At 40.7% G+C, this 27,885-nt stretch overlaps 1 protein-coding gene across 2 annotated transcripts in view; it reads left to right on the plus strand.

Annotated features, from left to right (window-relative positions):
- The window catches only part of LOC135224599 (SWI/SNF-related matrix-associated actin-dependent regulator of chromatin subfamily A containing DEAD/H box 1 homolog), a 221,348-nt gene that overhangs the window by 113,285 nt on the left and 80,178 nt on the right, over positions 1 to 27,885 (plus strand). For both annotated transcript variants that reach the window (XM_064263757.1, XM_064263758.1), the window contains 2 exons: positions 14,330 to 14,501; positions 22,864 to 23,066. In XM_064263757.1, the coding sequence (XP_064119827.1) occupies positions 14,330 to 14,501; positions 22,864 to 23,066 (375 nt within the window). The remainder of the gene's footprint in view (positions 1 to 14,329; positions 14,502 to 22,863; positions 23,067 to 27,885) is intronic.

A 27,885-nucleotide genomic window follows, 5' to 3' on the forward strand; every position in this document is an offset into this window, starting at 1 on the left:
TTAGCACCTAAGTCGGTAATGATATCGGTAAAATGAAATCAGTTGATTATTTTAAGTGTGTAAAAACCAGAATGCAAATGGCATCTGTATTGCTCTATTCATATTATAATACAACTATAATATGATTAAATACTGTAAAAAACATTTTTATTAAAAAGATCATTATTCTCAATACACAACTATTATTCGACTTTTGCTAATGGATATCTGTCAGTGTAACAACCTAACTGAGCAACTCTCTCTGGCGCCCGGTGATAGATCTCTCCCCCTCGAGCCAATTCGTTCGCCAAGCTTGGTTCACGATGGAAACAACACGCTCAGTGCTAGAGTCCATCAGGGAGACGACTTCATGCTTTCATTGGACCTGAAGGATGTGTATTTCCAGATACCCATCCACCAGTCCTCCAGGAAGTAATTTCGCTTCATCCTCAACGGGACGGTGTACCAGTTCAGGGCACTTTGTTTCGGTCTTTCAACCGCCCCACAGGTGTTCACACAAGTGTTCACTCTTGTGTCGGCTTGGGCCCATTTGGTCGGGATACGTCTTCTGAGGTATCTCGACAATTGGCTGGTCCTGGCGAGCTCCCGCTTGCAGTTGCTACAGGACAGAGATCGATTCCTCGAGTTCTGCCGTGATCTCGGGATCATGGTAAACTTTGAGAAGTCAGATCTCGAGCCCAAGCAGAGGATGAAGTACCTGGGCATGCTGATCGATACGGTAGCAGGGCGAGTCTTCCCCGCAGACTCGCGGATCAGCAGGTTCAGGGAGGCAGGCAGACGGTTCCTGTCTCTACGGGAACGGCCAGCTCAGCAATGGCAGATCGTGATCGGTCACCTGTCGTCTCTCGAGAAGTTAGTCCCTCACCGGCGTCTTCACCTGCGGTCTCTTCAGTGGAGGCTAAAGGAGAGTTGGTCACAAGTAAGAGATCCGCCTTACTTTCCCGTGTCTCTCATGGAGGGGGTGAGGCAGGACCTAGCCTGGTGGCTGGACAACAGGAACCTCGTAAGAGGAGTGCCTCTTCGCGCTTCCCCCCCGGAGATGTTGCTGTTTTCAGATGCGTTGAACGAGGGTTGGGACGCACACCTGGAGGAGTTGCTGGCTGTGGGTGTGTGGGATTATCACGACAAGCACCTTCACATCAACGTCCTGGAGCTCAAGGCAGCGTTTCTTGCTCTCCAAGAGTTCCAGGAACATTTGATGGGACACTCAGTGGTGTTGATGAGCGACAACACCACGGTAGTGGCTTATGTCAACAAGCAGGGGGGCCCTAGTATCCCTTCTGCTACACCGGTTGACGCTGCAGGTGCATGAGTGGGCCGTGGCTCACTCACTGGAGCTGTCAGCTCGCTACATTCCAGGGAAGAGGAACGTAGTGGCAGACAAGCTCAGCCATCAGGATCAGGTGATAGGGACCAAGTGGTCCCTTCACCCAGATGTGGCGGAAAGGCTCTTCAACCTGTGGGGGCGTCCAGTCAACAGAAAACTCCAGGTTTTCTACTCTGTTGTGCCGGACCCATGGGCAGGTGCAGAGGATGCTCTTCAACATCTGTGGGACAACTCTCTTCATCTATGCCTTTCCCCCATTCTGTCCGATTCGCAAGGTGATCAGCAGGGTGCTGGTCACCACGAATCTTCGGATGATTCTGGTGGCACCCAAATGGCCCCAGGCCGTTTGGTACCCGGACCTGGTGGCTCTGCTTGCCGAAGCACCAAGAGAGCTTCCCCCCATGCACAACCTCCTGTGCCAACCACATGTGGAACGGTACCACCGCTCGGTTTGATCCCTGTCTCTTCACGGCTGGCTGTTATCCACCATCTCCTGCGAGCAAGAGGCTTTTCTCGCTGAGCAGCAACAGAGATGGCTGGATACCTCAGACAGTCCTCTGCAGCTGTGTACCAGGGGAAGTGGGCTGTCTTCTGTGGTTGGTGTCGTGGACAGGGTCTCTCTCCTCTCAGAGCCACTCTTCAGCAGATAGCGGATTTCCTCGTTTTCCTTCGCCGAGAGAAGCTTCTCTCCGTCTCTGCAGTTAAAGGATACAGAGCTGCCTTGGCTTTAGTCCTTGAACTGCGGGGAGTGGATATCTCCTCCTCCTTTGAGATCTCCCTCCTTATGAAGAGCTTCGAGAGGTCTTGCCCACCCAGGGAACTCAGGCCCCCGAGGTGGGATGTGACTCTCGTCCTTAGGAGTTTGACTCGCAGACCCTTATAGCCACTCCGAGAGTCATCAGACAGTGATCTGACCCTCAAGACCCTCTTCCTGCTGGCCCTGGCATCGGCGAAGAGAGTAGGGGAACTTCATGATCTTTCCTTCGATGTAAAGCATTCGAGGGGATGGGGATCTGTGTCGCTTGATTTCGTCCCGGACTTCGTGGCGAAGACTCAGAACTCTTCGGTCCCTGACGACCAGTTCGAGTCATCCATGATCCCCTCCCTGAAGGACTTCACCGATAACGATGCGGATGAGATGCTGCTTTGTCCTGTGATGGCGCTATGGCGCTATCTGAAGAGAACTCGGCACCTCAGGCCTGAGTGTCGACGCCTCTTCATTAGCACCAGGGTTACCAAGGAAGAGGTATCCAAGAACACACTTTCTTTCTGGCTTTGTGAGGTGATCAGGAGAGCGTACGAAGCTGATGGTAGTGACGACACTTGTACCCTTCGTCCGAGAGCTCACGAAGTCAGAGGTATTGGTCCAACCCTTGCGTTCAGCAAGAACTTCTCTGTGGCGCAGGTTCTGAAGGCAGGGGTTTGGGCCAACCAGACCACCTTTACCTCCTTCCACCTTTGGGATATTGCCCACAGGTCCTTGGACACCTTTTCCTTGGGACCCGTGGTGGCTGCTCAACAGGTTTGTAGCTTACCCAGCTCCCGAGCGGACAGAACAGCATCGCATCCTTATGTGACTGCATGAATGGACGAGTGAAAGAGTGTGTGACTGGCTTCTCTTCCCTCCTCTTTTCTCTCCTCTACCTGTGGGCAGAGGGCCGCGGTCATCACTACGCTGGAAAGGAGGCAGATGCAGATAAGCTACGCGACCAAGCTCCAGCCCATCCTTTTCACTAGGGATAGGAGCAGTTATCCACCACTCTCCTAACAAGGGGGGAGAGTGCATGCCAACAAGAGACAAACCCATGACTATTTGGCTCTTGAAGTAGGAACTAGTTCTTCCTTGCTATTCATAAGAGGCCCGCTTGCCTCCCTATTATGAATTGGGTCCAGAGGTCTGGCCACTGATCCTGCAGTGCACACCCCGATCAGCTGGACAGAGGCTAGGATCCCTCCCTCTGCTCTTACGACCAGGGAGGGAACCAAGGTGGGATGAACACCAGTCTGTTCATAAAACTCAGATTCCACCCACCAATAAGTGAGTCTTCCTATTGTTAAAGGACTGAGGGTTTGTATTACGTATCGGAACAAATCACAATTTGTTGAAAATTGTATTTTTCCTAACTATACAAACCTGAGGTCCTGTACACATAGTCCCAACTCATGCCACCCCTCACTCTGTTTTCCTGGGACTAAAGCAAAGTGAATCTTCGCCTCTCTGTTGAGCGGAACTCCCGACTACCGGACAAGCAGTTAACTATCGAACCCCTTGTTCTAAGCTTACGACCGGTCCAACTTGGCGCTGATTACCTTCCTATTGTTAAAGGACGTCAGGGTTGTATAGTTAGGAAAAATACAATTTTTGACAAATTGTGATATTGCGAGGACAACTAATAGAAACATTGAAATATTGAAAGGCATAACAAAAGTAGACAGTAACCTATTAATGTTAAACGAAAACCAGACAAGAAATAATGGATGGAAACTAGAACTGAAGAGATACATCACATCCCATTGTGGTAACTTCTTTACATACAAGATATTTGACACATGGCATGAACTGCCACCAGAAGTTGTAAACAGCAAGTGTGAAAGAGTTTAAAAGAAAGCTAGACAAAATCATTAGGACACTATAAATAAACAGTAAAACGCATTCCTAGAGATAAGTGAGCACACGATGCCTCCTCAGATGGACTAACACGTCTTTGAGACATCTTAATCCATGTAACTCCTTGTAACTCCTCTACTAAGAAATTCAAAGTTTTAGAATTACGGGTGAAGTCATTGTAAACCTGTACTGACATAAACACAAGAATCTAGAGACAGCTGATTGTTGACATCATGTTTGGGATGCAAAAGCATCGTCTGAAACTGTCTAAAACATACATAGTGTTCCCCCCCGTATTCGTGGGGGACGGGTACCAGACACCCCCGTGAATAGCTTGAACCCACATATAGTTAGAACTCCCCTCTAAAAATGCCTATATCTGCCTCTTGAAAGTTCAAATACCAAATGTATACTTAAAGTATCATCCTACATCAAATATACCATTGAATAGAGAGAGAGAGAGAGAGAGAGAGAGAGAGAGAGAGAGAGAGAGAGAGAGAGAGAGAGAGAGAGAGAGAATAACTTTGATATCAAAAGATTGAAATGAACATATATCTTTTCCAGAGAAGAGAGAAAGAGAGGGCTGAACAAGTATCTGTTTGTCTGTCTATCAGTTCTTTTTCTGAGAGAGAGAGAGAGAGAGAGAGAGAGAGAGAGAGAGAGAGAGAGAGAGAGAGAGAGAGAGAGAGAGAGAGAGAGAGAAGAAATTTACCTTAAATTATTATCATATTACTGTATTAATCTTAGAGATTGTATTAATATAATTTCAAAGTATTCTTAAATATTGGTACCCTTAAAGGTACAGTGGTACCTCGACATACGAAAGGCTCAGCTTACGAAAAACTTGAGATACGAAAGCAAATACGAAAAATTTTACAGCTCTACATACGAAAAGTTTTCAAGATACGAAAGGTTGTCGCTGTAAAGTCCCGAGATTTGCCCGCACCACCGAGAACAATTTTGAAACTCCCGTGCCGCCAACTGAGTAAACTCGCCACCATCCTCCCGCTCTCCCATTGGTTCCTGATGCTAGTCACCCCATAAGGTCCTGCTCTCCTATTGGTCAGCATCTACCCCTTGTGCTTTAAGTATTCTATTGGTAAAAGGATGCTGTAAATTGAAAAACTTATTCATGCAATACATTTAATAAAAAAAAAAAACATTAGGTAAAGATAGAATAAAGAATAGAAATGAATGGTTATTATACTGTTTGGTAGTTTCAGTAGTTGAAGAGAGATAATGAAAATTTATGGCTTACTGTGTAAAGTGATTGCTTGGCGATCGTTCGATAACTCGTAAGTGCTGGATGTAAACTGAAGTTTGGAACTTTTTTTTTTGTTTGTTTATTATAGTTAATGGTTACTTAATAATTATTTGAAATGAGTACATGCAATACATTTAATAAAAAAATTGTGAATTAGATATCATAAAATATAAAATAAATCATCAAATAGATTTTTTGCTGCCACATACGTATACGTATGTTTCATTATAGATGTCAGTAACTCGGTATCTCCATTACGTAAAGATAGAATAAAGAATAGAAATGAATGGTTATTATACTGTTTGGTAGTTTCATTAGTTGAAGAGAGATACTAATGAAAATTTATGGCTTACTGTGTGCTAGGAAAAATGATTGTTACTTTGGAGTTCGTTCATGTACTCGTAAGAGGTAAGACGGGTAAGAGCTGAATGTAAACAATCGATTGGAAGGTTTTTTTTTTTTTTTTTTTTTTGTGTGTGTGTGTGTATTATAGTTAATGATTTATTAATAATTATTTGAAATGAGTACATACTGATTATTTATACATTTTATTGGCATATTCTAAGCTTTTAGCTCTTAGGTTTAGATGTCAGAATCATAGACTAGGCTACAGTAGCAACCGCTAACATAGGCTAGGCTTATTGCTAAGGGACATATGCTAAAGTCCTAATATATGCAGTAAAAATGGGGTTGAACATTACATGCAGTTGAATATTACTCAAGTATGTACAGTATTTTGCCTTTTTGGAGTCATATTTCTTCCGTCGGATCGGTGTCGTAACCCTAGAACATGTGTTGTAGGCCTGGAAATATAATTTACTGGGGTGTTTTTGGAGGGCCTGGAACGGATTAGCCATTTTACATGTAAAATGTGGTCCAAGATACGAAAACTTCATGATACGAAGGGCGCCTCGGAACGGATTAATTTCATACCTCGAGGTACTACTGTATATATGAACATACATATGTACTTCTAACACTTGCAACAGAGAGAGAGAGAGAGAGAGAGAGAGAGAGAGAGAGAGAGAGAGAGAGAGAGAGAGAGAGAGAGATTTGTCCTTACAGTATTTAAAAGAGTGAAATGGAAAGATTATTGTGTATTTAAAATACTCACATGTGAATTTTGTAATTACAGTTATATTATTATTATTATGCATATTATAGTATTATTATTGGAAAATGTTATTAATAATAAACTTATTACACACATGTACCATAAAAACGATCTCATCTCAGAGAGAGAGAGAGAGAGAGAGAGAGAGAGAGAGAGAGATTGCATAAAAACCATTAAAATCATTGACCATTATATGGCACTGATCCCCTCCTGTCCCATTACTTGACATATTTGACAGCTTCCCAAGCTCCAAGCATCTCTGGAGTTGAGAGAAGGTTGGGAAATAGATACAGAGAAAGACGAAGGGAAGATTTTTAATTTGAAATTACAATTATATTATTATTTTTATTATTTGAAAATATTAGTAAACACATACATCTACCATTAAATTTCTCTCATCTCAGTAAGAGAGAGGAGTTATCCTTACGTAAGTGAAATGGAAAGGTTATATTTATCTCTCTAAAATACTACCACATACAAATTTTGTAATTATATTATTATTATTATTGTGTGTTTTGTTTTTGTTTATCACAGTCCTCCAGTGCGACTGGGTGGTATTTATAGTGTGGGGTTCCAGGTTGCATCCTGCCTCCTTAGGAGTCCATCACTCTTCTTACTGTGTGCGCTGTTTCTAGGATCACACTCTTCTGCATGAGTCCTGGAGCTACTTCAGCCTCTAGTTTTTCCAGATTCCTTTTCAGGGATCTTGGGATCGTGCCTAGCGTTCCTTTGATTATGGGTACGATTTCCACTGGCATATCCCATATCCTTCTTATTTCTATTTTCAGGTCTTGATACTTATCTATTTTTCCCTTTCTTTCCCTTCAACTCTGGTGTCCCATGGTATTGCGACATCAATGAGTGATACTTTCTTCTTGATTTTGTCAATCAACGTCACGTCTGGTCTATTTGCACGTATCGCCCTATCTGTTCTGATACCATAGTCCCAGAGGATCTTTGCCCCACCCGAGGATGTTCTGGGAAATACATTGGAATGACTACTCTGCGTCTTGCGAAGAGAATCTCCTGTCACGCCCAAGAAGGGGCTATCAAGAATCACGCCCTCACCGCCCACCGAGACAATCTCCCGCGACTGTGTTATCCGCAACACTAGGATAATAGTGAGGCACCTGATCCTCGCCGTCTGCGCCTTCTGGAGGCGTTACTCGTCCAGGAGCAAAAGCCCTCCATGAATACGACGCAGGAGGCCTTTTTGCTCCCGACCTGCATGCGAAGGAACACACCAGTAATGGCAAACTTCACCATATCGCCGCACGAAAATGCCCCAATTCAAGAGGAAAATAACAGCGAAGACAGCATTAATACCATGAAATAGGAAGTGGCTAATTTTTAAATAGAATAAACTCATATTATCCTAGAACGGAATTATGTAAAAAAAATCTGCACTAAAATGTAATTTACTGTTATATCAGGGGAGAAACCTAACGGTAATTTTTTGACCTAGGTTCACATGAAAATTTCTTATAAAAATCATTGTAACTATTATAAAATATGATATTTATGCATGAAAATATACCAACGTATCACCAATTCTATAAAAAACAAGAATATATAGAGATATGCCAAGTCACCTTTTGGGTATGTAAACAAAATGGCCACAATCCATACCAGCTTCAACTGCCAAATCTGCCACCTGAACTATCTGACTTGCACTAACAAAGCTATAAATTGAATTTTCTATGGTGAACCTACTGTATTGCTCTTTTTTTAATCAATAATATATGAGGGTGTATAGCCTTTATTGCAGTTAGAAAGCTTTGTCATAAGATAAATCTCAGAAATGTCTCTCTCTCTCTCTCTCTCTCTCTCTCTCTCTCTCTCTCTCTCTCTCTCTCTCTCTCTCTCTCTCTCTCTCTCTCTCTCTCTCTTCAAACAGTGTGTCAATGGTTTATTGACGTAAGCTGATGTAATCTGCTGTCACCAGAAAAGGCACAAACTCACTATTTCCCTCCCCCTGTCTCACCCTCTCATCTCATTTCAAGGTCATCTGCTTCAACACACTCGAGATTTTTGCCATAGAGGTGTCAGCAACCTTTAAGTTATCATCAATATCACTTTCTAATTTCATTTGAAGTAAGTTGATGACATCCATGCCCAGAGAATATTGCCTGCTGGCCATTGTTGATGAAAACTGCCAAAAAATGCAAAAACTGAGAAATTGGCATTCAAAAGAAATTGGACCAAAATGGCAATATAAGGCATCTCAGCCACAACCAATGGCATGCATATGGTACACACACCATCCACCCAGTTTCCAACAATACAAAATGTTACCAGTATCAGCAGTGATAGACAGAAAATCACTACTTAATAACTGCTTTTTGATCCCCCACATGTTAAATTTAGGTTTGTGGGGGTTGAGCTCGACCCAAGCAATTCTCAGAAAAGGGGGAAGGACAAAGGCATGGTGAACGCAGGTTCTGACCTGATTGCAGTGTGTGTTCTGCTGGCCTCTTGCAGGTCGATCACACCCAGATTCAAGATAGACAATGATTTATGGGAAAAAGACATGTTGTTTTAAACACTCCGTCGCACCTATCCAGGCTTAATGAATTGATATTATTGCTGTTTACATTAAAATTATATTTGAAAATAGTAAATCATTTATTCATCATACAAAAAACATATCTCAGAGAGAGAGAGAGAGAGAATATTATGTGATATAATTTAAGCTTATTAAACTTACTAATAGAGAATTATGTGATATCATTTAAGCTTAGTAAACTTACTAATACAGTATTAATCAATAATAATATTTGAAAATTAGTAAATAATTTTTTATCATAAAAATGTATTTAGTCATGAAAATAACATCAAATACAAATTAGTGATTATTTTTGTTGGAAAACCTCGCGAATAGGTACATTTCCTGCAAATAATTGGGTAGATGTGGTTCAGAGAGAAATCCGCGAATCTGGAGAACGCAAATACAAGGGACCAACTGTACTTCATTTAATTTACTACGTTTATAAATAAAGTAGCTGCAATTTTTAAATTCAGCTTTGATAATTTACGACAGAAACGTATCTTTGAATTAAGTTCCATTTGGCAACTAAAGACAGTGATGATATCGGTAAAATGAAATCAGCTGATATTTAAAGAAAGTAAATGTAAACAGAATGCAAATGGCAGATCACTCTGGTCATAATAATAACAGTACAGTAATATAGCAATAATACATGCAATATGATTAGATACAGTAAAACAACAATTTTATTAAAATAATTTTCAATACACTAGCAGAACCTTGGTTTTCATACGCCTCTCATTTTGTACGTTTCAGTTTTCGTAGATTTTTTTTTTTTTCTTTTTAACCCTTTAACGCCGATTGGACGTATTAAATGTCTATATAAATTGTCTGTTGGGTGCCGATTGGACGTATGGTACGTCGATATAAAAAAGTTTTTAAAAAAATTTGCGGAAAAAAGTTATAGGCCTACTAGGCGAAAACTTTTGAATCACGCGCCTTGGGGGATGCTGGGAGCTCATGGATCAAGGCATTGTTTTGTTTACAATTGTTACGCAGGCGCGCAAGCGCAAATTTCTTTCTTATCGCACTAAACAGTATCAGCGACACATCTCAGAAATTATTTTGTCACTTTGACATAATTTTTGCACCATTTTAAATTAGACGTTACATGGAGTATTATATATGAAAATGTGCGCAATTTCATGTAGAATACAACAAAAAACAACTCATGGTTGTAGCTTTGATCAGTTTTGAAATATTTAAATATAAATAACTATAAGTGCCAAAATTTCAACCTTCAGTCAACTTTGACTCCACCGAAATGGTCGAAAAACGCAATTGTAAGCTAAAACTCTTATATTCTAGTAATATTCAATCATTTACCTTCATTTTGCAACAAATTGGAAGTCTCTAGCACAATATTTTGATTTATGGTGAATTTATGAAAAAAGAATTTCCTTACGTCCGCGCGGTAACTTCCGAAAAAATCATAAATTTTTTCGTCCGATTGTCGTAATGTTTGCACCATTTTAAATTAGCCATTACATAAAGTTTTATATATGGAAATGTGCGCAATTTCATGTAGAATACAACAAAAAACAACCCATGGTTGTAGCTTTTATCAGTTTTGAAATATTTTCATATAAATAACGATAAGTGCCAAAATATCAACCTTCGGTCAACTTTAACTCGACTGAAATGGTAAAAAAACACAATTGTTAGCTAAAACATTATATTCTAGTAATATTCAATAATTTACCTTTATTTTGCAACAAAATGGAAGTCTCTAGCACAATATTTCGATTTATGGTGAATTTATGAAAAAAAAAAATTTTCGTTACGTCTGCACGGTAACTCTTCCGAAAAAAAATCAGAAATTCTTTCGTCCGATTGTCGTAATGTTTGCACCATTTTAAATTTGCCGTTACATAAAGTTTTAAAGATGAAAATGTGCGCAATTTTATGTAGAATACATCTAAAAACAACCCATGGTTGCAGCTTTTATCAGTTTTGAAATATTTTCATATAAATAATGATAAGTGCCAAAATTTCAACCTTCGGTCAACTTTGACTCTACCGAAATGGTTGAAAAACGCAATTGTAAGCTAAAACTATTACATTCTAGTAATATTCAATCATTTACCTTTATTTTTCAACAAATTGGAAGTCTCTAACACAATATTTCGATTTATGGTGAATTTATGAAATAAACTTTTTCCTTACGTCCGCGCTGTAACTCTTCCGAAAAAATCATAAATATTTTCGTCAGATTGTCGTAATGTTTGCACCATTTTAAATTAGCCGTTACATAAAGTTTTATATATGAAAATGTGCACAATTTCATGTAGAATACAACCAAAAACAACCTATAGTTGTAGCTTTTATCAGTTTTGAAATATTTTCATATAAATAACGATAAACAGAAAAAATTTGTCCTTCAGTCAACTTTAACTCAACCGAAATGGTTGAAAACTGCAATTGTAAGCTACAACACTTACAGTCTAGTAATATTCAATCAATTACCTTCATTTTACAACAAACGGGAAGTCTCTAGCACAATATTTCGATTTATGGTGAATTTTTGAAAACAGCTTTTTTTTTACGTATGCGCATTACGATTCATGCATCATTTTGTGATAATATTTTCTCTGTGTTGCCTTGATCGTTTTACAGTGTGTTATATACCAAAATGATCGCAATTTAGTGTACAATACAACAGAAAAAAATTAACTCATTAGCTTTAACCGTTTTGCTCACAGCGCGATTTGAATACAATTGTATATGAAATTTTGTTTTTGCGCTATCATATATCCCATTATTTATATATGATAATGATATTTTTTTCATTTCTGATGGTTGCATACTAAACTTCACACAATGAAAAAAAAAGGAGCCAAAAATGAACTCTTAATCTTGAAAACTAAGCGTGCTGTGATTTTTTTGAAAAAAACATTTTTTCCGCTTCGGCGCTCACTCCCAGACCCCGCCGGCATACGGGAGATGATTTTTGTTATACCCCTTCGGCGTTAAAGGGTTAACCTAAATCTTGTGTTGGTTATCATACGCTTCCTGGGGTTTATATACCCGGTAACACTCCATCCGGGGCCCAGTGCGTGACTGGGCCCTGTATGAAGCACCCAAAGAAAGCTTCCCGTTTTCTCTCGGGACCCATTCTGGCTTTGTTTCTCGCCTAACAAGTTTCACCGCACTTGTAGTTTGCATCACCACATGTGTTTCTTGTGTTTTGTTTCCCATTTTACCATAAAACTCATTGCAAAGTTGGCATCATGGGGCCCAAGAAAGGTGCAAGTGCCACCCCTTCAGTGAAAAGGACTAGAAATACGATGGAATTCAAGAAAGAACTTGTAAGGAAGCATGAAAGTGGGACCCATGTAGCTGATCTCACTAGGATGTTTGGTAAGTCGGTGTCGCCGATCAGCTCTATCCTAGCAACGAAAGATGAAATCAAGGCAGCTGATGTTGCAAAAGGGGTCACTTCATTATCTAAACAGATCGCAACTAGTGTAAGATGTTGGAAAGCTGCTGTTGGTGTGGCTCAACAAAAAACAGTTAGTGGGGGGGATAGTGTGTCTGAAGCGATCATTTGTGAGAAAGCGAGGATGCTGCATGCCGATTTAAGTAAGACAGTGATAACAACAAGTGCTGCTCTTAGTGATTTCATGGCCAGCAGAGGCTGGTTTGAAAAATTCAGGATGCTTACAGGCATCTGTAGTGCCAGTAAAAAACGAAGTGGGAAAGTAGCCTTAGACAGTGCCACTAAAAATCTAGAGAAGTAACCCTAGAAAGGTTAATGATGATAACCTGAGATCCTTCTCGTGGGAGATTCCCCTTCCAAACAGTAACCTCCCCTCCTCCCTCTTCATCTTCCATACGCTAACAAGAGTCTTCCATAAAGGCAAGAGTGATGTTAAATGTTCACTATTCATTTTATTATACATTTCATGTTTTTCTTTCTTTTCTGTATGTAAAACTGTTTATTCCCTGTAAAATGTATTTTTTGTTAATTTTTGGGGGGCGTCTGCAACGAATTAATACTATTTACATTATTCCTCATGGGAATTATTGTTTCGGTTTTCGTACGTTTCGGATATTGTTGGAGGTTCTGGAACGTATTATGTATAAAAACCAAGGTACCACTGTATTGTTTGACTTTGGCAAATGGATGTCTGTCAGGTTAACAACCTAACTGGGGCAACAGCATCTCTCTTTTATGATGATTCTCCATCCTCCACTAAGAAATTCTGGGTTTTAGAATAACGGACGAAGCCATTGTAAACCAGTACCGACATAAACAACCGAATAAAAAACAGCTAATTGCTGATGTCATTTGCTGTAACTATCAAGTTTTTATTAAGAGTTGAGAGTGCTAATTGTTGATGTCATTTGCTGTAACGTTCGAGCGTTTATTAAGAGTTGAGAGTGCTAATTGCTGATGTCATTTGCTGTAACTATCAAGCGTTTATTTAAAGTTGAGAGTTGCGTTGAAGTTGTCACATTGTTAAACCCTGCTGATTCTCAATGGTTGCTTCCAAAAGTAAAAAAATACATCTTTACTCATTCCTCATGCAATGGACATCTGAAGAAAGAATCCCAGTAAATTTAAGCTGCAGGTTATAGCCAAGGCTGAATAAAATAATAGAGTAGGTGAAAGTGATGTCCAGAACTGATGAAATCACACTTAGGTAATGCTTATACATATACAATCAATCATTGTGCACATTATAAAGCCAACTTTGTTATTTACAAGAAAAAGTATCTCGGAATTACATCTCACCAACCAGCTAATGACAATAAAGATATCAATAGTACTACTCAGTCAGCTGAGATTTTGAGAATGTAAACAAGGCAATTGGCGTACGATGACAATGTTTAAGTTTCATAACACGTTTAACTTTGGAAGTGATAATTTTCTCCAGAAAATATTGAGGTTTTTAGAGCTTTTAGGTTTTTGGAATTATGGATAGAGATCGTAAGCCTTTAGCATAGTGAGAGCTTGCTCATCCTCACGTCTAATTATGGTAATTATTCACGGTAATTACAGTAGTTTTGTTTACAGTATCAATAGTTGTGTTGCTATTGATTCACTTACATTACCTACGGTTTTTACCATTATTACAGATGTTTTGTTTACATTGTTGATAATCATGATGATAGTTAACTATTAACTCTTCAGGGGTTAGGGGTTAGCCTATCATTTAAAATCTTGGCAGGATTTAAGGTTTGCTCTTTTCACTATGTGTATAAAGCGACCCCACAGAAGATTGCCTTATACACCAGCACATACAGTATTTACATTAATTTTGTTTACTTATTTAAAGAGTCAGGGATATTAGAAAATGTAAATTTAAGAGGGAGGGAGCAGTAGCCTTTGTATCTGAAATATTTAAATCCTTTGCCATCCTCAGGTCATTTATGGTCAGATATGAAAGATAAGATACAGTAAAATACACATAAGTGTCAAATTGTCTTTGAGTGCATTAATATGAATATTTTTTTACTTATAGTGAAGAAGATTCAGACACTGAGCCTGATATGACTTTAACTCCAGACCGTGCTCTTGTTCTGAGTTTCTTTAATGATGGTACAGTTGGAGAACTGTCTGCTATCAGTGGTTGTAATAAAAAGAAAGCAGAGCTCATCATACAGAACCGGCCGTTTGCTGATTGGCAAGACATTGTAAGTACAAGGTGCAGTGCCTATTCTTAATTGTATTTTTGGTTTAGGGGTGGAAACATCCATGAATGCATGCAAAAATTCTAGTTGTATGGAAATCACAGTAAACAGTTAGGTTATTTTTCCAGGTGTTCTTAGAATTTTGAGCTCTTGATGAGAGGAACTTACAATGGAACTGGTTTGCACAGAACATTGCAAAGTTTGCACTTTAAATAACAAGGTGATGGAAATTTATGAATAGGAAAACAATGCAGGCCTGTTATTAACAATTGTACATTTGTATAAAAACTAAAAGTTTAGATGCACCCATGGAACAGAATTTTCTAGTGGAACAGAAAGGAGTAGGTAAGAAAATGATAATGGTAAGCAATAAAATGTAGTCAGTCATTAGAATTAATAAATAAAAGGTAAAGTAATAGCATGGAATGCAAAGTGACTGAATCCAAGATTGTAAACACTTAAAGGCCAGCCAAATGCTATGGCACAGTTAAGGTTAATTAATAGAAAAGGTTTTATAAGAAAATTTTATTTATGTTACTAAAATATGTAATACTCTCTCACTTCAAAACTTTTGTTTGTGGGTAATGTATATTAAGGCGTTAAGCTTTAACTTTTGTTTGTGTGTATAGGTTCAGTGTTTGTTAAAGGTATATTACAACATTATTCTATAACACATCATACTGTTGAAATACAGTACTTATATGTAATGTGTTATATTTACTGATAAACAATTGTTTTAATCCCAATCCCATTGTATTAATGGAATTATTTATAATTGTATAGACTTCTGTGTCTCTCTATATGTTCCTTTCTAACTTGCTTTGCGTATTCTTGTCTTAGATAAAATTAGATAACATCCCTTAACAAAGTGTGGTCAGTGTATTTTTTATCATTAAATATGATGTATTAAATTTGTACACAGGAAAGGCAGTCCCTGGTTAACGGCTGTCCGGTTTTACGGCGCATGTCTAGCGCCGCCATTTACTGGATTTGGTACCGATCTCCGGTTAATGGTGCTGATACAGGCAGTCCCCAGGATACGATGGGGGTTCCGTTCTTTAGACGCGTTGTAACCCGAAAATTGTCGTAAGCCGGAACATCACCAAAAATCTTAAGAAAACCTTACTTTTAATGCTTTGGGTGCATTCAAAACTATGTAAACTGCATTCTTATTGCATTTTGCATCAAACAAACCTTCAAATATTGATTATTTTGCACTTTTGGTGTCATATTTCGTCTGCCAGATGAGTGTTGTAGGTGTCGTAACCCTGGAAATCATTTCTGATGAATATAATTGAAAAGCGCATTAACCTCGGAACGTCGTAAGCCGAACCCGTCGTAACCCGGGGACTGCCTGTATTCAGTTGACGGTGCTGTTAAGGGGGGAGTGCCTGTATTTCAAACCGTGGTATACGATAGCCTAAGCTATTCGAAGTATATATAAGCTGGGAATACATACTAAAAGATTTAGATGAAATGTTTATTATAGGCATCCCCCTATTTACAGCAGGGGTTTCCTTCTTGAGGTGCATCATAAGCCAAAAATTGGTGCAAGCCGGAAAATTGTTGAAAATTGTCAAAAATCCTAAGAAAACCTTACTTTGAATGCTTTGGGTATCTATTGAAAACTATGTTAACCGCATTTTATTGTGATTTTCATTAAAAAATCTTAAAATGTTGTTTAATGTATATACTCTTGTAAGGTGTGATATTTAAAGACCAGTTTTATTGCCTAAAATTTTGGGACTGAGCATTACATGGCACTAGGCTAAGCCTAGGCTTTGAATTTCCCAACAACAGACAATAAATACAAATGTTGTTTTACTTATTTGAGAATCTTTTATTATTGTTATGATGTTTCATTGTTGGAAAAGTGCAAATTTTAGGGACCAGGCTAAGCCTACCATATTCTCAGGATTTCCTGACAACAAAGTCAACAAAGTAGCATTTCTTTCCACAGAAGTTGACAAACTTTTATTTTTGTATAATAACCACAACAAATATAAATGTTGTTTGTTTATACACGAACAAACCTTCGGTCTTAACAATAGGATAATTTTCTAGCGCCTAGCTGGATTCGGTTAAATTGCAGATGAAAAGCAAGGAATCTTGTGAGATCTGGCAATGCATGCGTATATCGGGTGAAAACTGGTCAAAGATCACGCACCCACACCACTGTGTCCAAGTCCTTTTTCTCAACCACCTGGGTGAGAGTCGCGGTTGCCCTCTCTCGGCACTTTACGTGGTTCATTGCCCATTTTCGCTTGTGTTTCTGTGTGTGTGTGTGCGCCTGTATTATGGCTTCTTCTGCTCCTTCTCAGCCTCGCCAACATACGTGCCCAGGAACTTGAGGTTTCCTGTGTTCTTGTTTCCTGGCTTCTTCAGCTACAGACCCACACTCCACATGCAATTCGGAGGCATCCAAAATGGAGGTGCTCTGGGCGTTGCTTGGGCTATGGGGTTCATCCTCCTTGGAGGGTTTGCTGATGCATTTCATGGATGCTCCCCTCCCCCCTCAGGCTCCCCCAGCTCTTCCCCTTCCTCCTGGCTTTGTCTTCGTTGGTGGCTGGGGTCAGCCATTTTGTATTGCTCCGCCAGTGATGCCTGCCGCTTGCTCAGGTCAAGGGGAAGCTGTGACGTCAGTGCCGCTGGTGACGTCACGGGTTCAGCCATTTTGTATCGCTCTGCCAGTGACACCTGCCGCTTGCTCGGGTTGAGGGAAGCCGTAACATCAGTGCTGTAACATCGATGATGTCACTCCCAGTTCCCTCAGTGTCGTCTCTTCCTGCGATGTCAGCGTCGTCGTTTGGGGCTGCTGCGCTGCCTCGCTCTTCTGTGTTGTCATTGTTTGTTCCTGTGACGTCATTGCTACCATCCAGTACGCTCCCTTGCCCTTCCGTGTCTTCTGCGCCCTCTCTTGCGGATCCGTCTGAGGCTTTATGTCAGGCAGTTCTTAAAAGATTAGACTCTGTTTTGGAAGATATGTTTGCTGCCATGTCGGCTGGGAAGACTGGGAGCAAGCGTGTTGCATCCCCTTCTTCTCTAGTCAAGAGGATGTGTAAGGAATCAGTACTGTCACCCTCTCCTCTCCTATATCCGTCGCGTCGGCGTATCAAGCGTTGGAGGGTTAAGGAATTTGCCTTTTCTTCGTCAACGAGTACTATTAGTGTTTCGTCCTCAGTGCAACCTGCAGTGGCTGCATCAACCTCTGCTTCGAGCTGTGAGTGTGTTGCAACCTCGCACGTTCACGTGTATGTGGCTGATTCTTCTGCTTCTTCAGCACCAGGGCCTATTCGTCATCATAGGGATCTCAAGGGGCCTGTGAAGAGATCAAAGGCTCCCCCTGATGCTGTCCGGGGTTCGACTCTGGGGAATTCTCATTCTATGTCAAGTGTTCGAGATGCTTCTCCATCGCACGTACATGTGTGTGCTCTGCACAGACGCGTATTTGGCCATGCAGGTAAGTCATCTATTGTGAGTGTTTGTAGTAATGTTCCTAGTGTTGTGGTTGGTTCATCACAGGAGTTGGCACTTGGCTCCAGTCCAGAGAGGTCGGCTGGCGCTTCGGGTTGTTTGGCTGCTGGGTCTACTGTTGGTCTGGGCGAGGAAGGCATGTTAGATAAGCCTGCATCTTCTTCTCGTTATTGGTCTCTGATGCCAAAGCAGGAGACACGCAAGAGTTTTGGTCTTCCATTACCGAAATTGTCAATCTCATTCGTGGGTTCAACAATTTGGAGAGTAGGACTCAGGCTCAGTCATCTTTCACTCCTTCTTGCTTGGAAGCCTTGCTGGGGGCTACGCAAGATCTTAAGTCGTCGTTTCAGCTTCCCTTATTGGGGCATGTCCAGTTAGTCTTGTATAAGATGAACGCTATTGTGTCAGATCGGGACAGGTCTCTTCGGTCAAAGGGTTCTTCCAAGTTGCTTCCCCCTCCACTCACAAGGCGTAGGAAGTACAGTGCTCCCCCCGTATTCGTGGGGGATGTGTACCAGACACCTCCATGAATAGTTAGAACCACCACAAAAAATGCTTATAACTGCCTATCTTGGAAGTTCAGATACCAAATGCATACCTTAAATAACATCCTACTTCAAATATACCTAAAATTACTAACCTATTACTGTATTAATCTTTGAGGTTAAATTGTTAATATCATTTCAAAGTCATCTTAAACATTTTACCATTAAAAATATATACCTACAGCCAATAACACAGAGAGAAAGAGAGAAGAGAGAGAGCGATGAGAGAGAGAGAGAGAGAGAGAGAGAGAGAGAGAGAGAGAGAGAGAGCATTGAATGGTAACATCATATATCTGACCATCAGGAGTAAAATTATGAATTATTTCTGAGACAGAATAATAATGGAGAGAGAGAGAGAGAGAGAGAGAGAGAGAGAGAGAGAGAGAGAGAGAGAGAGAGAGAGAATAACTCGTAGACTCGACTCCTTCCCCTCTGCTATCGACTCCTTCCCCTCTGCCAATATGTATATCAAACTGTCATTACTACCCCGCCCACCTTCCTCCAAGTGGATAAAAAGGCTGGGAATCGCTATTTTTTTTTATCAATCATATTAATATTTGAAAATTAGTTTTATAAGGTAAATCATTTATTTATACTACAAAAATAAACACACATAAGTAAGAGAGAGAGAGAGGATGTTATTGTTATTGTGTAATCTCATTAAAGTTAATATTATTTGAAAACTAGTACTGTATATTATTATTTTACCATAAAATGTAGTAATGCCCTTAAAGATATACATACACTTCCATCCCAAACAGAGGGCGAGAGTTACCACTATGACATACGTGTATCTTGTGTGGCAAGAGAGAGAGAGAGAGAGAGAGAGAGAGAGAGAGAGAGAGAGAGAGAGAGAGAGAAATTGCATGATCTGGTGAGGGCAACACACTCTGCCCTCCTATCACATTACTTGATATATTTGACAGCTGTTGGACCCAGGCCACCTCAGCTTGGCTAACTAAAGTTCAAAGACAAGATGCGGGGTAGAAAGGATTTTCTTTCATTCTTAATTTATAAACTAAAATCTTGCTAATTCACTTAAGTATTTACTTTAAGGAATTTATATTATTGTTGTTTACATTTATATTGATATCTGAAAGAGAGAGAGAGAGAGAGAGAGATTAGCATAGTATTTCTGTAAAATACTTTCACATATGATTTTTGTAATTACAGTTATTATTATTATTATTATTATTATTATTATTATTATTATTATTATTATTATTATTATTATTGAAAATATTAATAAACATATTATACATACATGTACCATAAAAATCTCTCATCTCAGTAAAGAGAGAGAGAGAGAGAGAGAGAGAGAGAGAGAGAGAGAGAGAGAGAGAGAGAACACACTCCTTCCCCTCTCACATTACTTGATATATTTAACAGCTGTTGGACCTCAGCTTGGTACCTGGAGTTCGAAAGAAAGGAAGATGCGTGAAGACTGGGATTTCCTTCATTCTTACATATTTTTAAAAATTTATAAACTAAAATCTTACTAATTCACTGAAGTATTTTCTTTAATGAATTGATTGCTCTTACATTTATGATACAAAAAACTTACATCTCTGTGAGAGAGAGAGAGAGAGAGAGAGAGAGAGAGAGAGAGAGAGAGAGAGAGAGAGAGAGAGAGAGAGAGAATTATTATTGTTGTTATGTGATATCATTTAATCTTAATAAACTGAATAATACAGTATTGATCAATATTAATATTTCAAAATTAGTAAATCATTTTTGTATCATAAAATGTATTTAAGCATGAAAATAACATCAAAATACTCTAATTAGTGATTATTTATCGTCGGAAAACCCCGCGAATAGACGAATCCCCTACAAATAATGGGTAGATATGGTCCAGAGAGAAATTCACGGATCAGTGAATCCGCGAATCCAAAGAACGCGAATACGGGGGCCCACTGTATTATGCTACAAACTCTGCCTACTTGTGGTCTCATCATCTTAACCCGGACGTCATACGTCTGAAGCCAGGGTTGACTTTGGAGCAGGTGAGGTCAGTGGCGCCATCCTTGTCTCTACAGGATGCCTCAGCTTTGGAGTCTACAGCAGCCTCCATGTTACAGACTGTGTCATGCATGGACTTCTGGTCGATGGTCATTGCCAAGATTACATCTTGACAGGTCCCCAGAAGGGTTGGTGAGTGCTTCTTCTCTTGCCAGTTTGTTGCAGTCTGGGGGCAAGGCGTTTTCATATCTCGCACACCTTAGCATCATCAATTTGTGGGCTAATCTTCTGATCAGAAGAGATGCGGCTTTGTCCAGGATAGCAAGATCAGTTGACCCTGGGTCCTTGCTCTAAAGCAGTGGGTAGACAACTTTCTTGCTCTCTGAGAAGACCTACGAGGAAATTGTATCAAATCAGATGGGCGATGTACCAAAATTGGTGCCATAAAGAAGGACACAGCATTTCTCACCCAGCAATAGCAAAAATAGCAGATTTTCTTCTGTTCTTAAGGAAAAGTAAAAGATTGTCGTGTTCCACAATTGCAGGTTATAGGTCCATGCTTAGCAGCACCTTTAGGTTTTACCTACCAGACATATTGGACTGCAGGATTTTGCAATCTTTTGAGATCATTTAGAATTGAATGCCCTATCATTCTGCTTCGGGCCCATCCTGGGATTTAGCGGCGGTTTTGAGGTTATTAAGTTATGCAGCTTTCGAACCATTAGAGACATTACTGCTAAGGGAGTTGACGAAAAAAAGTGTTGTTTCTTGTCACTCTCACCACGGCTTGGAGAATCAGAGAGATGCAAGCAGTAGCCAGGTCAGTTTCTTTCATGGAGCAGGACATCTTTTTTTCTTATCCTCCAGAGTTTGTAGCCAAGTCGAAGCCAGAGTTGAATTTTTTGCCAGAGCGTTTAAGGTTTCTTCCTTGGAAGAATTCGTAGGAGGCGACAAGTCTGAAGTGCGACTGTGTCCTGTACGAGCCATAAGAATCTATTTGTCTCGCACGGAGAAGCTCGTTCCTCATCCTAGAACTCTGTTTGTGTCTCCCAGGAATCCATCTAGATCCATCTTGAAGAATGCTGTTAGTTTCTTTCTGCAGGAATTTATTTCTCAGGCCTCTAGTAATTCGTCATCCCTTTCGGAATCGGATAATAATGTTTCGTGCCTTTCTTTGGAACTTCTCAGTGTCGGCGATTCCAAAAGCAGCAACCTGGAAGTTGGCTTCAGTATTCACTTTATTTTATCTAAAGGACGTTCAGTTTTCGTTGGAGGAGGGTTACTCGCTAGGCCCTTTCGTCACGGGCAATGCAGTTATACGATAATTTCGTTCGCACTACTGTTACAAGGTTAGGATTCTGTTTAGTGGTGGAGGGTTTTTCTTTTCGGTTTCTTAATTAGGTTAAGTGTCCTGTTGAAGTGTGTTGGTTTGTCAGATAAGGTAGGCAGATTACAGAACTGGATAGCTTCGGCTACGCTTCGCACATGCTTCAGCTGGGTGAACAACGGGATCCCAAGGTCCTGCTCTTGCAACTTCTCCTCCATACATGAGAGGCTAAAATAGCCATATAGGAGGCTTCAGGTTTACTCCATACATGGGAGGCATAGAATACCACATGGGAGTTTAGCATGACAGAGCGAACCTGACTTACGAGACTGACGTGAGGTACTCTCCCCTTTGGCTTTCTCATCGACCGAATGGAACAAACAGGTGAGATTAATGTACCTTACTTATAGTTGGCAATTACTGAGTTACCTGCATATGTTCGTGGGCAGTTGGACTGAATTAGATTGATCCCACCTCTAATTAAATGTTGTTAATTGGGCTAATTTAGGTGTTCAGGGATTGTATTACAATTTGAAGTTTTCATAATAAAACTAATATTGTAAAACTTATCTGAACACCTGAATGATTCCCACCCTTCTCAATTAGTTGTGAATTGTAAATGATGCAATTAAAGGGTAGGCTGATGGCAACCAGTATGTATGGCAGTGTTGCCAATGGTTCACAGGTAACTCGGTAGACAGTTTACCGACAGCGTTGGTAACACTGTCAGTTAATTACCCAATTGATGAGTGATGTAGTTCGGGCTGGTCAGTGACCAGGGCTAATTCAGGTGTTCAGATAAGTATTACAATATTAGCTTTATTATGAAAACTTCATGTTTGTATATTTAAGAAAAATATGATTATCTTTAAAATTTGTGATACTGTATTCATTATAATGTATCCTGTGTGGAGGTTGTTGGTTAGTAACAATGAGTTTATTACAAATGATTTAATAAGTAATGGTATGGTTAGTAACTGAAGATAGTAATTTGCTGGAAGATAAAACAACTGCTTTTTAAATGCTGTTATATTTGATGAATTTTGTTTCTTTTCAGGTCTACAAGTTTCAGACAATGAAATCTGTATCTACTGAGCTTCTAAATCAGGCTAAGAGTATTCTACATGTAAGAAGGACAGTCCAGCAGCTGATGAAAAGGTGTGAAAAGATTGCCAAAGATATGCAGAGTATTGTATCTAGGATAGTTAGTGGTGAAGAAGATGCAGGCATCAGTGAACAGCCGGAATCTCTAAATCCAGAGTAAGAATCCCATTATTTATCTAACTCACATCTTCACTCATATGTAGTTTACCTTTTCTTAGTTATCATCCAGGTAATTCTATGGCTTGAAACTTCTCCCTATAGTAGCCCAGCTGGCTCTCCAGGGGAACTTTCGGAGGCCTCAGGGTCTTTCTAGGGCTGCCAATGTACTGGTTTGTAGCTTCATCTGTCAGCATCTTCCCATGAAGTAGTTTATCCAATAGTTGTTATGGCCTTTACTATGAACATGTAGGGCACCTTTCCTGAAGTTTGGTCTTATGGTGGCATGTCTATTGTTCCAGACTTGGTTGTCAAGGGTCAAATGACAAGCAATCAAGAACTCGCCATTACTCCATTTGCTAACCTGACTTCACTGGTTCTTTAAACAGAATGCCATTTCATTTGCTGTGTGAGAGTCCTCCATCTCTTGTGGAAATAGAGACTATGAGAGTGAATAGCTTCAGACTTCCTGTGAGTTTATCTACAGAAAAAGCAACCTGTCTTTTTTATTAAGATGAAGGGTTCTTCATTTGAGTAGGAGGTGTTTGCAGACTTGGCAAACCAGACTAGAATGACTGCTCAAGAAATGAGCCCCACTCATCTTTCACTGCTTTGAAGAGGAATGTTGAGTTCAAGGGCATTCTAAATGCAATTTTTTTCAGACATTGGTGTACCTTTACATATTTTACCCATTAGAACAGTAGACAAAGTTAGGAATTTTTACCTTTCCTTTCACTTGCAAGTGATTTAGTCTTCCTAAGTTGAGATATTTTTATGCTTTGCCAGGATGATTGGTAAATCATTGTACCTTAAGAAATGCTTTGCCAGGATGATTGGTAAATCATTGCACCTTAAGAAAGTATCACAAAATACAAAATATCTCATTCTTATTGTTTAACTACTTACAGTACTGAATGAGTCAACCCTGGATACTTGATTCCTGGCCTGTTCCATCAACAAGTGTTCTGCAAGGCAGGGGATCATGCCTTCTTGGCCTCATATTAAATAAAGAATCAGATTCTGGCTAGTAATAATTAATGGGTTTGCCATGGAACTTTTGCATAAAAATAAAATTTTTCATACAAACCCATTAGTCATAGCCCAAACCTATTCAATAGAAACTTAGAATGCATAATCCCCAGTTCTAGTGAAATGGCAATGGGCAAAGCAGAGTTTTTGTGGACAGAATAGGTTAAGAATCAAGTGTCCAGGACAAACTCAGTAGTAATAACAGGTTTTGGATGTTGGATGGATTATTTACTCAAGGTGAGCATCAATTACCATGGAATTTTGGTAATTGGGAGGGAATGAGGTTCCATTACGTCTATAGCCCAAAAATTCACTAACGGCAACTTTTTTTTTTTTAACCGGCTCAGCTCGCTGATTCTAGGCAGCTCATGAAGACGTACTGCCTCTCACTCTCACATGATAGCTTTTTATATATTTGCTCATAAATATACCCAGGCATTGCTGTTGTTTTAGTTCTTTTATGATAGTATGTCAGTTATAATTGTAATTTTGCAAAGAAAAGTGCAAAGAAATATTAGAGAAAAGTTACTGCATCTTTGATCTCAGTAAATTTGTGTAAATATTTTACAACCAATACGTATACAGAAATCAGCACTGATAATAAAGTTTTGGTGCCAATACATGCCTAACAGAGGTGCCATTAACAGGTTATCAATGCCGAAAATCGCAGATTTTGGATTATCTCTGATTTTTACTCATTATCAAGTCGTTGGAACAGAACCCTCTCCGATAACCAAGGAGTGCCTGTATACTGAGAATTTGTTACTGATTTTAGTTCTGATCTGTAATTATAATTTTCATACATTCAACTTACCTGTCAGATATATACATAGCTATCGACTCCGTCGTTCCCGACAGAATTTCAAATTTCGCGGCACTCGCTACAGGTAGGTCAGGTGATCTACCGCCCTGCTCTGGGTGGCAGGACTAGGAACTATTCCCGTTTTCTAATCAGATTCTCTCTGTCGCCGGCGGTATCAACATTGTTGTTACGTTCCTCCTGACTAGAATTCGTTTTTCGCAAAGCTTTTGATCATCTCTCGCTGATATTTGGTGACGTACTTGGATCGTTGTTTGGCATTCGCTATCGTGGACTGTTTTTTGGACTTGGTTTTTGGAATTCGTGAATATGTCTGACTCTAGTGTTAGTTTCAGAGTGTGTGTGAATGAGGGCTGTAAGGTGAGGATTCCGAAAGCTTCGGTAGATCCTCACACTACTTGTAGTGGGTGTAGAATGGTGGTTGAATGCTCGATTGAGAATACGTGTAACGAGTGTGAGAAAATTGAGTGCACAGAGTGGAAGAATCTAACTTCTTACTTGAAGAAGTTAGAGAAAGATAGAGAGAGGAAGGCGGCTTATAAAACCCGCAGAATGTCTGCTTCTCATGATTTACTATCTAGTTCTGTAGCTTCTTCCTCTGATAATCATGCCCATTCTGTTTCAGCCCGTTCTCAAATTGCTATTCCCTCTAGTTCTGCTTCGGAAATAGCGGAACTCAGAGCTTCCCTTCAGAAAATGCAGGAAAAAGTGGCAGCATTGGAAGGTAAGGAAAGTGAATGTGGTTTCGCTAGTGATATTAGTGTCCCCAGTGTAGTGGAGGGGGCGTCTGGTCGTCTCTGCGACGCTCCCAGGCCTAGACCTCTTCCAAGCTCCCTGGCCCGGAGGAGAAGGAAAGTCGAAAGCCGTACGGGGGTTGTGGAGAATCCCCAACGATCAGGCGTCCCTTCGGCAGAATCGATCATATCAAATACTGCCAAGGACCGCTATAGGAAAAGCGTCCTTCGAGAGTGCTTTTCGTCGTCTAGTTCGCCTTCTCCGAGAAGAGGATGGAAGGAGTCGAAACGAAAAGAGTCCCTCCTGAAGAGGAGTATGAAAGAGCATGAACTCAATTCGAGTCCCGAGCGCTTCTCTGAAGAAGGAGCGCCTTCGGTAATAAAGAAGGCGAGAATACATTCAGACTCTGGGTCTGGAAGGGATCCTAGAGCGCCTTCCAGATCTCCCTCTCCTGATTCGAAAGACTCCTCAACCAGGAGAATTTTAATGAATATGCAAGAGCAATTAGCCTCGTTAGTAGGAACTCTTTATAAGGAGCCTACTCGTAAGAAGGATGATAGGCTTCCTATTAAAAGATCTAAATACCGATCTCCTGTCGGGCGCAACGCACCCTTCAGGGGAGTTGTCGCACAAGCGGCCATCTCTGGGGGGTAGCCACTAATGCGTTAGACAGGAGAGAAGTAAGAAAGGAAGTTACTCCTGTCAAGAGTATGGCGCCAACCAGGAGCCAGGCTCCGAGTAGGCGCAAAGAACCATATGCAGTACAACATTCAAGATCTTCAACCAAGCGCCAAGAGTTAGCTGAAGAGGAAGATCCTGTTAGGAGTAGAGCGCTTGTGAGACGGAAAGCGCCTACCGGATTCAATACTCCTACTAAACACCAGACGCATTCTAAGGATCAGGAGTATTTGGAGCGACGTACTCCTACCAGGCGCCAGGAGTCGTCGGGCCTCGATACTCCTCCCAGGCGCCAGGAGTATTCTGAACTTAATACTCCTCCCAGGCGCCAGGAGTATTCCGAAGCTTATACTCCTCCCAGGCGCCAGGAGTATTCTGAACTTAATACTCCTCCCAGGCGCCAGGAGTATTCTGAACAAGATGCGCCTACTAGAAGCCAGGAGTATTCGAGGCGCTCTGCGCCTGCCAAGCGCCAGGAGTATTCCAAACACGTTACTCCTACCAGGCGAGATACTCCTGCTGTACACCAGGCGCATTCCTCGTATGAAGAGCCTGACATTCGAAAGAGAGTAAGAGAAGAGTCAGAAGAAAGAAGGGAGCCTTCTCCTTCCGAGCCTATGAACCCAGAAGATGCCTCGGAGGACGAAATGAAGGAAGGATCTTCTAATTACAAAGTTCTTTCGTCCCTTCTATTGGAGGAATATGGAGACTCGTTAACGCCAGCCGCTCCCCCTTCTCCACGCTCTCTGTTCTCGAGCACGAAAACACACAAGTCTTCCTCTTTCCTAAAAATGAAGCCTGCTATATCTATGAGGAGGGCGCTTCAATCTCTTGACTCCTGGTTCAAGAAGAAGAAGGAGTTAGGAATAGGACGGTCTTTTGTATGCACCTACCCGCCTAAACTAACTTACAGGGAGGAGAGGCATTTGGTACGAAACGGGAGAGAATATGGGATTGTCTCTGTCCGTTTCAGCTGAGTCAGACTTCTCGAGTTTGGTGGATTCATCGAGAAGACACGCCTTGAATGCAGCGAAGGTAACATGGGGGCTTTCGGAAACGGACCACCTCCTCAAGGGACTTTTTCACACTTTAGAAGTTTTTAACTTCTTAGATTGGTCCCTTGGGGTTCTGGCCAAGAAATCTCATGAAAAGGAACAACTGGACCCAGAAACCCTAAATAGCATCCTCGCCTGCATTGATAAGGCTGTTCAGGATGGATCGGCTGAGGTATGCTCCCTCTTTGGTGCAGGAGTTTTAAAGAAGAGGGCGGTTCACAGTGCTTTCCTCACGAAGGCCGTCGTCCTTCGCAGAGAGCCGCCTTATTGTTTGCGCCTCTCTCAGAACACCTTTTTCCCTCGCAGTTGGTGAAGGATATTGCGCATTCTCTGACTGAAAAGGCCACCCAGGATCTCCTTAGACAATCCTCAAGGAAGAATAGGCCTGTGGCCAGTGAGGAAAAGAAAGTGGCTCGTCCAGCTCAGCAGCAGCCCTTTCGAGGAGGTCTTCCAACTAGATCTATCGCCAGAAGGAAGTCAACCGAAAAGAGGGGCAGGTCTT

The sequence above is a fragment of the Macrobrachium nipponense genome, chromosome 12, assembly GCF_015104395.2.
Source record: "Macrobrachium nipponense isolate FS-2020 chromosome 12, ASM1510439v2, whole genome shotgun sequence".
In the NCBI taxonomy this organism is placed as follows: domain Eukaryota; kingdom Metazoa; phylum Arthropoda; class Malacostraca; order Decapoda; family Palaemonidae; genus Macrobrachium; species Macrobrachium nipponense.